General features: G+C 36.1%; 1 protein-coding gene across 1 annotated transcript in view; it reads left to right on the top strand.

Moving 5' to 3' along the window:
- Positions 1 to 542: 542 nt before the first annotated feature.
- Positions 543 to 11,561, top strand: part of TFPI (tissue factor pathway inhibitor) — a 22,192-nt gene continuing 11,173 nt past the window's right edge. Inside the window, exons 1-2 of the mRNA XM_021706874.1 lie at positions 543 to 648; positions 7,706 to 7,903. Coding sequence (XP_021562549.1) covers positions 543 to 648; positions 7,706 to 7,903 — 304 coding nt within the window. The remainder of the gene's footprint in view (positions 649 to 7,705; positions 7,904 to 11,561) is intronic.

Here is an 11,561-nt window from a genome sequence, read left to right on the forward strand (position 1 = left end):
GCTGGAGTCTCACTCTGTTGCCCAGACTGGAGTGCAGTGGCCGTTCCTGACCACCACAGCCTCGACCTGCTGGGCTCTGGCGATCCTTCCGCCTCAGCCTTCCAAGTAGCTGGAACTACAGGCGCGCGCTACCATGCCTGGCTAATTTTTTGATTTACTGTAGAGATGAGGTCTCGCTAAGTTGCCCAGGCGAGTCTCGAACCTGCAGGCTCAGGCAATCTACTCACCTCAGCCTCCCAAAGCGCGGGATTACAGGCTGAGCCACCAAGCCTGGCTTTAATTTATATTTTCAAGGTGGAGAAAAGACTATGTACTTGAATATTAACAAATATATGTTTGTCCACAATTTAGAATACTACATATGCATGGTTTAAATATGATTCATGGAGTACAGAGAGAGATTTATGTGAATGTAAATTAAATGTCACAGAAATGTATACTTGGAAATATGCATAAGATTCCTACTGTCTTTAGATGAGTCTCCATTAGCTCTTTACTTACTAGACATGTGTGGGTTCTGTATTTCAGAGACGATTTGTACAATGAAGAAAGAACGTGTTGTTTGGACTTCTGTCTGTCTGCTGCTTAGTCTAGCCTCTGCCCTTAATGCTGGCCATGAGGAAGATGAAGAATATATAAGTTTCACAGGTAAAATGGTAGAAGCTAGTCAAAGCTCTCAATTTTAATCTAAACATCTATCATATCCTTCCAATGGGTAGGAAAATGATTTGGTATTGAAGTGACATTTTTCCTTGGAAATGTCTTGTGTCTAATGAGTGTATTTATTTTTATTATTTTTATTAGTCCCAAAACAAGTCACTTCAGCTGAAAGATTTTTCTTTTCAGGTTCTAATATTAAACACTGAAATATCTGTGGAATAGTGCAAGGTCCAAATGCTATAGAAATAACCGGCTGTGACACCTGTGCCACTCTTTGCCTGGGATTAGTGTGAGAAGGAAAGGGAACTTCATCCATCTGAGGATTCAGCCATTTGCTGCTTCCAGACCATATTTCCAAAATAAAAACTTCACAGATGAGTCCATTGTAAGAATTTAGTCAAGGAGGACACCAAAGGATCAGTTCCAATCCCATAAAGTTCTGTGTCTAAAGTGAAAGTATTAACATTAAAATAGGACAAGGTGAAGATTATGCATTGATTGTTGTTATAGTTATATACCTTTCTTTCTTCCATTATTTATTTATTTAGTAATATATATATATTTTTAATTGGAGTCTCACTCTGTCACCCACACTGGAATATAGTGGCACACTCACGGCCAACACAGCCTCTACCTGCTGGGCTCAGGTGATCCTTCCACTTCAGTCTTCCCAGTAGTTGGAACTACAGCATGCACCACCATGCCCAGCTAATTTTTTTTATTTATTTTAGAGATGGAGTCTCCCCAAGTTGCCCGGGCTGGTTTCGAACCCATGGGCTCAGGCTCACCTCGGCCTCCCAAAGTGCTGGGATTATTGGCATGAGCCACTAAGCCCAGACTATATATACCTTTATTTAAATTTATGTGTTGTGGCAAATTGTTGGTTGAAATCTCCAGTCATTGATATTACTAAGAGAATATTAGCAAAATGATGACTTCTTTTAGTGTAGCAATTTAGGATGTATAAAAGATTTCCATAAATACGTTATTTTATATCTCTAATAACTCATTAAAGTGATTGTGTTCAGTGTACTTCCCTTTAATAAGGTTTGAATAAATACATAGCCGTTGAAGGTATTAAGAAAACAGTGATGGCTAAGACAAGGTTAATGAAATCTCACAGTTTCCTAGGGGAGACTGAAGGGTGGACAGTTTATGACCGTCTGAGGTAGCAAATGAAGTGACAGAAGCAAGAACAGAGTACTACTATTGACGCAAAGAGGAAGGAGACTCAGTCAAGCCTGGCAATCTGAGAGCCTGGCAAGGGGAAGTGGTGTTATAAAGATTTCCTGGAGAGGGAACTTTATTGAGTAAATAAAAACCAAAATGTGCCTCTTCAAAATAGCAAGTTGGACATTATGAGATGAGTTTCTATCCTTCATTCAGTTCTTTTCTCAAGAGGGGGTGAGTTAAAGTTCTGACATTCTAGAGATTATAGAAATAAAGAAGGTGGAGCATAAAGTAAACCCAGTCTTATGAAGTGGGTGGAGAAAGGTTCAAGTGTTCCCAGTATTCTCCCAGTCTAATCTCCCTCAATCAGACTGAGAAAATGAATGCCAGTTCCCCAAGAGGTTCCTGAAATTGTTGCTATTGTCACAGTCAACCAGTAAACCAGAATTAGCCCACCAATAAATAGGCCAGAATTTAAAATCACTATAAGGTAGCTTCCGAATCTAGATGGATAACAAAGAATTTTGATCTTGAAGCTAGATGTGAAGACTCCTTGGCTGACCAGTTAAGCTTTACCTAGTTTTGTATTATTTTTTTGCGATAACATTATCTCATATCTGAATAAATTCCATTTTGGAGATATAATTTATCAGATGATGCCAAAATCATATCATCACTTTGTAGACGTGTATCATTTCACTGAAATAGAGTACTATAATTTATAGAAAAGTATATAGAATTAAATTGCTTCCCTCACAAGTCAAACAGCAGTCTACTTTTTATCAGTCTAACCATCAGGGAGGATGATAGAGAAAAAAATTCTTGCTAAAGCAAAATGATTATAAAAGCAGTGGTGATATGTTTTCAAAAAATTCCTTTGAGTTGGGAGAGAGAAGATTAGCAGTGAGCATTTAGAACTAGGCATGTATCTTTTATAGGATTTAAAGTGAGACAGATCTGAGTTTGCAGGTAGGCTTGTCCACCCAGTACTTTTGCAAAATTAAACGAGTTATTTAAACTCTTTACTCCCAGTATCCTGAACTGTAAATAAATGATGTCAATAACTAATTTCATATAGTAGTTCCATAAACAGCATAAAATCATCTGGTACATTTTCTGACACAGAAAAGGCAAATAGTGTATGCCTGTGTCTTTCCCTGCCAATAAAAAATGTCTCCTTTTTCAGAGAGGCAAGCAATGTGTGGCCTCCTAAAGAGTTACCTGAAAGTTTGAGATTTACAAACAAGTTTCAGGAGAATGAGGACTCTAACAGCCAAAGACATGACATGCTCTCAGGCTTCAATTATGAGAATGAAACTTCCAGATATCCCGGGACACCGGGGAGGAGAAGACAAGACTGTAACCCTCAGATTATGAGACAAAAAATTCATGTCATCAATTATAAACACGATTAAATATAAACCATAGTTTTACTTATATGGCTGCCACAGCTGAAACTCCTATTAGATTGTCATGTCTGTGTTTTTCAGAATCATGACCGCAGGCAGATAATCCTTGTGTGCATCAACATTTTCTTCAAGTCTCAATTTCACGTATAGGAAAGTTGTCTCTGACGCCCTCAGGCTACTGAAGTATCCTACCTACACTCACACAGCACTCAGGACTTCCTGAATATCAATATAAGAGAGTCCACAGTGTCTGTATGCCCCATGAAAGAGGGGCCGCTGCCTTTACTGTCATATCTGCAGTGGCAGTACAGTGCCTGGCAGTACATGGTCAACACATGATTATTGATATTCAAAATGGTTTGCCCAAGGTCAGAAGTGAGAACCAAAGCATACTACCATCCTTTGTGAGTGGTGTGGCATGGCAGTGTGGTTCCGATAGCCACTGCCCCATTCCAGAGATGCTGTGCTCAGGTTTGGGTTGTAAGCCTACTACACAAATCCTGATACAGGATTCCTATAAGGAATGAGTTAAATTGTAAATGATAAAGATAATCAGCTAGCAATTAATAAAGCATAGTTGACAAAAGTTAATATATAGTGCTTTTCTTTAGAAAGTTGCTATAAAATGATTGCCTACTTCTGTCACTGAAATTACTTTTTAGTTTTATAAAGCGAAATTTTTAAAATGTTATTAATTGATTGGAAATTATACAACCAAATGTTTTTGCTTAATCCAAATGCCAGTTTAGGAATCTCAGTCACAGATCTGTGACAATATCACACAGTTATTAAGAATGTGTAAGATATCTTGTGTAAAATCATATGTGGTCAATTCTAAATCCATTATTTATTATGTGATTTTGAGCCAGTTACTTAAGTTCTGCAATACTATTTTATCGCCTATGAAATAGAGATCATAATACCTACCTCATAAGGCTGTTATAATCATTAAATGGTGCAATTACTAAATGGACAGTAATTACTCAGTGAACATTAGCTGTTATTGCTAGGTATGACTGCTACAGCTGTCTCTGTCTTTTGTTTTGTGGTAAACTGCTACCACCTGGTGGTAAAATTAACAAATAGCAAATTGAACTTGGGGTGAGCATATCCTTAATACAGAAAATCTGATTCTGAGATTAGACATTCACAGAACTGATAGTTCAATCTCTATCAGTTATGAGGGTAGGGTACTTCAACTAGCCTGAGAGGAACAGGGAAAATGTTTATGTGTGTAAAGTGAAAAACTCACGGTACTAGCAATGATGCTTATTTTGACCTGCAGTAAGTCAGAGATTCCACTTGGGGTCTACATGCAAAACTTTCTGGCTTCTCACAACTTAGTGCCAATCTTGGCATTCTAAAGTGCTTATGAAAGACAGAAAATATAAACAGCATTTCTAATTATTCATAAATGTGCTAGTCAAAAAAAAAAAAAACTTTCAGGGATTTTTGAATTCAAAGTGATAATTATATTTTAGTGGTTGAGAAAATGTGTTTTTTTCAAAAGTCATTTTTGTTTAAATACTGACATTTTTCCAGGGAAAATATTTTTGGCAGTCCTCTAAATTGCAAAAATATTTATGTTATTAATTTATATTAAAAAGTACTCATGTTTCTAATCAAAGAAAATTGGAGGATTTCAAGGAAATCTATAAGCATTTAAGGAATTCCTGAATTTTGTCGTGAAGTATTCATATTTGTAGGTACCAGAAATTCTTGAGATGTCTGAGGGACATTTTAAAGTCAATTGTCATATTTTAGATAAGTTCATCAACATAAAATGTTAAATAATTATAAAGAAAAGAAATGACACATTCACCAATAATTAACTATTTGATAAAATTATTTACATTGCCGGGCTCGGTGGCTCAGCCTGTAATCCCGCGCCTTGGGAGGCTGACGTGAGTGAATTGCCTGAGCCCGCGGGTTCGAGACCCGCCTGGGCAGCTTGGCGAGACCTCGTCTCTGCAATAAATCAAAAGTTAGCTGGGCATGGTAGCGCGCGCCTGTAGCTCCAGCTACTTGGAAGGCTGAGGCGGAAGGATCGCCGGAGCCCAGCGGGTCGAGGCTGCGGTGGCCGGGAGCGGCCACTGCACTCCAGTCTGGGCGACAGAGTGAGACTCCAACTCAAAAAAGAAAAAAAAAAAATGTACATATATGCTATAGGTCACATTCATCAGTAGTTATTAACTCACTTTGGTAAAAGTATTTGCATAGATACTATAAGTATTTATTGAATTTAAGGATGCTATATTCTTGGTGAAAATTATTTTAAAATATCATATTGGTAAATACAAATATTATATTTCATCAATATAATAACATATCTCCAGAGAAAGTTGAGAGCACACAAATATACAGCTGCATAAACTCAAGTCAAAAGTTTGATTAGCATTATTACTTGCTACTTAACTAGTTCATGACAACTGTATTCAGTACTGAAGTTGTCCCTGTATCATAGTAATTCTCTATTATATGTTATTCTACCTTATCAATTGTAGTCTAAAAAACTTACTGTTTTATTGGTTTCATAGACTGACTTTATTGCCATTTAAAAAATAGCCATTGTCATTATCAAATCGATCAAAATGGTGACATAATATTTTTTAAATTAAACTCAAATTTTTAAAAATTGAAACTTGTGTTAGTCATTGAGATACAATTCACATTTAGTGTCAAATGAATCAAACAGCATCAAAATACCACTTATGTATAGAAAGCTATATTTTTAACCATTCCAAGATTGTAAAGACCATCAGTTTATAACATATAAAAAATTAATAACATTTCAGTCACTTTGCTACAAAGAGTTGTAATATTACCGAAATCTGGCTAATACTTGACATGAATTCAAAACAGATCATTAGATTAATAACATATAAAGGGTGAACGTGATGTGATAAAATTATCTAATCTAACTTTTATTATATGTATATTTTCTCTTTTTTAAAAAAATTGACGTTTCGAAATTACAGAAAATTTAAAATGTATTTCCTTCCAGACTACTGTACACCCACAAATTTATCCCTTATCTTTATTTCACACTTAAATAATATTTTATATGAAAATATTAAGGTGACATTTATTTTTTTTTGTTCAAAGCAAATTATCTTAGACTGCAATAAAACACTTTTCTGAAGCCTCTGGTAACAACTGGTTTAATTTAATATAATACTGCTGCCCTCTACAGGGCAAGTTGGTGTAAGTCTTTTCAGGTTTCAATATCCTCTGGAGTCAATAATCAATTCCCAAAGAAATAGAAATATATAGACATATAGACAATACTCAAGAGGTATTATATGGCTTTTTTTGTCATTATTATTTTGGTTGTAGCAATCACAATTTTCAGTGTCTATCTATAGTGGTAAACAAATGCAACTTATTTAAAATTAGGCCTCTATTAAAAATAATAGAGGACTTCATAAAAATAAATTTTTTTAAAACTTAATTGAGTCTCTTTTGCATGTATGTCTGTTCCCAAAAATGTAACTCAAACTCAGAAGAATAGTCTCATTCTATTTAAAACATAGAAAGCATTGCTCAAGTTTTTCCAAATTATTAAATCCAACCATGGCAATTAAAATAATACACCACGCAGTGTATTTCATTTGTAACATCAAACATGTACATTTTTATAATTAAGAAACGTGCATATATAGAACATGTGCATATATAAACACGAATATGCTGTTACTTTTAAGACACAGTTGTGGATTAAGGAGAGGCGCTCAAAGAATTATCCATTAGTTGAGTTAAAAGATGTAGCCTATGGTGAGTACATTATTGGAATTAATGTGCCTTACAACTACTACTCGATTCTCTTCCAGTCATCCGATACAGATTTAAGCAACACCTATTCAACAAGCGTCTAGGAAAAATATTCTACAGCTTTCCTTTGGTATTTGATGAGCTCTGTAACAATCAAATATTAAACTTTAATAGTTAATAAACTAGTAGTTGATAAGATGTATCTCATTTGATATGTTTATTAACCTTTTCCACATTTTTTTTCTTTTTATGTTTGGGGTCTCACTCCATCGCCCAGGCTGGAGTGCAGTGGCACACTCACGGCCACCCCAGTGTTGACCTGCTGGGCTCCAGCGATCCTTCCCGTCTCAGTCTTCCAAGTAGCTGGAACTACAGGCGCTCACTACCATGCTCGGCTAATTTTTTTTTTTTTTTTAATTGTAGAGACAAGGTCTTGCCAAGTTGCCAGGGCTGGTCTTGAACCCACGGGCTCAGGCAAGCCACTCACCTCAGCCTCCCAAAGTGCTGGGATTACAGACTGAGCCACCAAGACCAAACTTTATCTACATTTTTGCTAACTGAATAGCTTTTTGTTTTCTTATCAGAATGTACTAATGTACTTTTCTTTAAAACCGGAACATATTAAAAATAAGATAAAGAACATTAGTATAGTGTTGATAAAGGATTACCTATTATATCTTTTGTTTACCTTGTAGATATTGAGTTGCCATCAACGAAACCTTTGCATTCATTTTGTGGAATGAAAGCAGATGACGGCCCATGCAAAGCAATGATGAGGAGATTTTTCTTCAATATTTATTCTCAACAATGTGAAGAATTTATATACGGGGGCTGTGAAGGAAATCAGAATCGATTTGACAGTCTGGAAGAGTGCGAAAAAACATGTATAGGAGGTAGGTTTCTGAGAGCCCTTATTACTCAAGTGTCTTTGGGATTATTGGATCTAATAATAAATTTGATAATTTCGGAGAAAAAAGTAATTTAATGCTATTTAAGATTTCCACATTTTCAGCTTTTGTGTTCAAGTATCATTTTTCTTATCAGTTATTACAAACATATTAAGCTTCATTTATTATCTTATATTCGTTTCTGCAATAAAGAGGGAAGAAAAACCTTCAACTCAAGTTCACAGGACAGAGAAGTATATTTGCAATGATGTGAGTGTAATTTGGCCACCCTGAATTGCACTCTGAATTGGCAGGGGAGGAATTGTCAGTCACATTTACTTAGTATTTCTTTTGATAGCACAACGGTCTCAATACTATCCTCTCTTAAGATTATTAATCTAAAATTATAGAGAATTTGAGTCTCTATAGCTTCTAATTAGAAAACGCTAAGCTGCATCAGATAGTAGATCTACATATATATGAAATATGTCATTTTTGTTAGAACCTTGGAATGCTGTAGAAAACATGTCATCCTTGCTGACCATTATAGACTTTACTAAACCCAACTTTTCATTAAACTTGTACTCTGTTCAATCTTATCAAATTTAACTTTTTGCAGATTTTGCATGTTCCAATTTTGCCTGTGGTTTTATCTCTTCTCATTAAATAAATGAAAAATAATTGCAGTCAAAAATGTTGAATGTTTTTATCTCAGATTGTTCTTCTGTATTGTAAGTTACTAGAGGGATAGAATAATCTGAGTTACCTATATTTCCCTAGTTTTTAGCCCAGTATCTCCTCATGCCATGTTCTTAGAGATAGTTGGATTGAACTGTAGTCTATAGAGATGATATCTTTAGTTAGTAACACTAGGAGCCTTGTATTTTGCAAATCGGGTGGCTCTGCATTCTTGCTTTAATACTGCTTTCCAAAACAGCTTTTACTAAACAGCATGGGCATCATGCTCTTCTCCTGTGGGAAGACCTCAGTGTGGTGAAAGAAATAACCTCTCCCCTCTGACTCTGTGAGATGCTTTGTTGCCTGCACCAGAACTGACAGAAAGAGAGAGAGAACAGACAGGAATATATTTCTTTAACCTCATAGCATTTATTTCCCTCTTTCCTCTCCATAGATGGATTAGGACTATTACACAGCTCTGTTAGCTCAGTGATCCTCAGTGGTGCCTTTGGTTGTTGTGACTGGCTGGTTATTTTCCATGCATCACAAGTTTCTATACTTCATTTTTTTTCTACACATATTGGACCAAGTATCCTTTTGCACTGAGTTGAAAATCACTCTTAGTCTTCAGTATCTTGGCTAGAAGCCTGCTTACCTCATTCTCTGTAATCCTCACGTTTTCATTTAGCAGCCTACTTATTTTCAACTGGTCCTTTCCATGAAGTATATACTTCTTTCTTTTCTTTCTTTCTTTCTTTTTTATTGATTCAAGTCTTATAGTTTACCACTGTGGAAAAGTTGTGTTTTTTTACAAGTTAATCGAATGTAATCATTTTGTTTATGAGTGAAGGTCTTGCTTATCATCTTTAAAGCATTAAAACTGGCTAGCATTTAAATGTCTCTTGTCCCACCTCTTCATTATCTATTCAAAAACCACTTGATATTGTTTTATGAATGTCTGAATGTTTTATCCAGTAGATGATGTTAAGGATATAGCTGGCACATAGACTTTTAAAAAGTCACCCAAAGAAAGAATTCAACCTTCATCTATAACGGATTACTAGAAATGGGCTTTCTCTCCCAACAAATGGGAAAAATATGTAAAACGACTGCTCACAGACATTGATTGAAAAACAGTGCAGGCTTGTGATCTTTGGGAGAAGGGAAATGCACAGAATGAGCCTGTATGTATAGTTGTATGAAGGCATTCTGAACCACAGTTGAGGGAAGGAAACCCAAGTTGGCATGGTGGTCTCCCTGAATAGAGGGAATGGATATGGGAGATTATGAGGCTGAGGTGGTTGGGGATTTGGGAACACTGTGTGCGAGAAGATGGACTTGTGCAGAGAAACACATTAGAAATCTGCGTAGGGTCCCCATTGAGCTTGTTCCTGAATAATAAAATTCTGCATACTTTTGGTGAAATTCCATGAGTTTGGGGAAATAATTGTCAGGAATCTGTAAATGGAACAATTTCCAGAGGACCTGTGTAACTGAGAAATATTTATTATTTTATTTAGTATGAAGACTAAATAAGACATAAGGAAAAGCTCCTTTAGACCCTCTAACAAAGTGAAAAGAAACTTTAAATTATCCAGTTGATTCACTGGTAGCTTAACTACCCACCAAAAGATATTTCAACATGCAATAAAGTCCATCAAAGGATGGTATGATATTTAAAAATATCCATAACCTCCTAATACTAGCATTCAAAGAAGAAGCAAACTGTGATCAATAACTGAGGGGAGTGGGAAAAATTATTCAATTGAAGCATATAGAACTTTAAAAGGGGATATAATTAACAAACCAAAGCTTTAGTATAGCGATTATAAACATACTAAAGGATTTAAAGAAGACAAGAACATAATACAGAGAGAAATAGAATATACAAAAGTGAACTAAATGGAAATTCTAGGACTGAAAAAATTCAATATATAAATTAAAAATTTACCAGATGTACTTAAGAGCCGATTACACAAAATATTAGTAAGTTTAAAGGCAATGCAACTGTATAAAATTAACCACCATGGAAAAAAAGACTAAAACAAATAAGAATATAGCAGAAACATCTCCCAGAATGGCCACCGTGGATCAGCAGACCAACACCTCTCTCGCTAGTAAGGCAAAGATTAGGGACTCAGCCACTGATTAACGAAGACATCTTGAACACTTTTGGATGGGGGAAACACCTTGTACCCCACAAAGATCTCTTTGAACACATAGAGAACAGAAAACCATGGCAGACACAGGAATCCAGACGATCCATGCCCACCCTGCACCAGGCTCCCACAAGAAGTGAAGCCTTGCCCAGTGGACGAGACTGGGCAAGTGAGCCCAAGACGCTTGGAGACTATTCACCCCCTCCCAGCCATAGGCATGCCGTGGGTCCCTCGGCAGATGAGTCCTGGGCATGGCACAGTGGTGGGCAGTCACAGCCCAAGCAGGAGAAAAGACTTGCACTGGGTCAGATGCTGTGAGCATGGAGTCCCACCAAGCTGTACAATGACCACTTATCTACCTAATCCTAAATTGTACCCCACATCTTTAATATTAAAAAAAGAATTCCATTAATCCTAAGGTAAAACCAAGTAATATGTCCCAGATGCCTTTTGTTTGATTACTTCTCTATAGCTGGTAATAATAATGAAACTTGTAATTGGGTTGAGACAATGAGTCAGGAGAAGAAATCAGAAAAGGAGAAAACTATTATTCCTTCCACCCTTCATCTCAAGTCTCTATAGAAATGATCTATTTTTATATGTAAAACATATTGCTTAAAATACCTTTATATTTCACATTGTTTTAATAATGACTTTAATTATAGGTATGCTGAATAACAAACTTAGTCACTATGCATTGTCGTAATGTTAGAAAATTTTAATATAGTTTTTTTTTTTTTGATTTGGAGTCTCACTCTGTCGCCCACATTGGAGTGTAGTGGCCGCTCCCGGCCACCGCAGCCTCACCTGCTGGGCTCTGGCGATCC

Source organism: Carlito syrichta, unplaced genomic scaffold, assembly GCF_000164805.1.
Source record: "Carlito syrichta isolate Samal-C Ts95f unplaced genomic scaffold, Tarsius_syrichta-2.0.1 Scaffold316189, whole genome shotgun sequence".
In the NCBI taxonomy this organism is placed as follows: domain Eukaryota; kingdom Metazoa; phylum Chordata; class Mammalia; order Primates; family Tarsiidae; genus Carlito; species Carlito syrichta.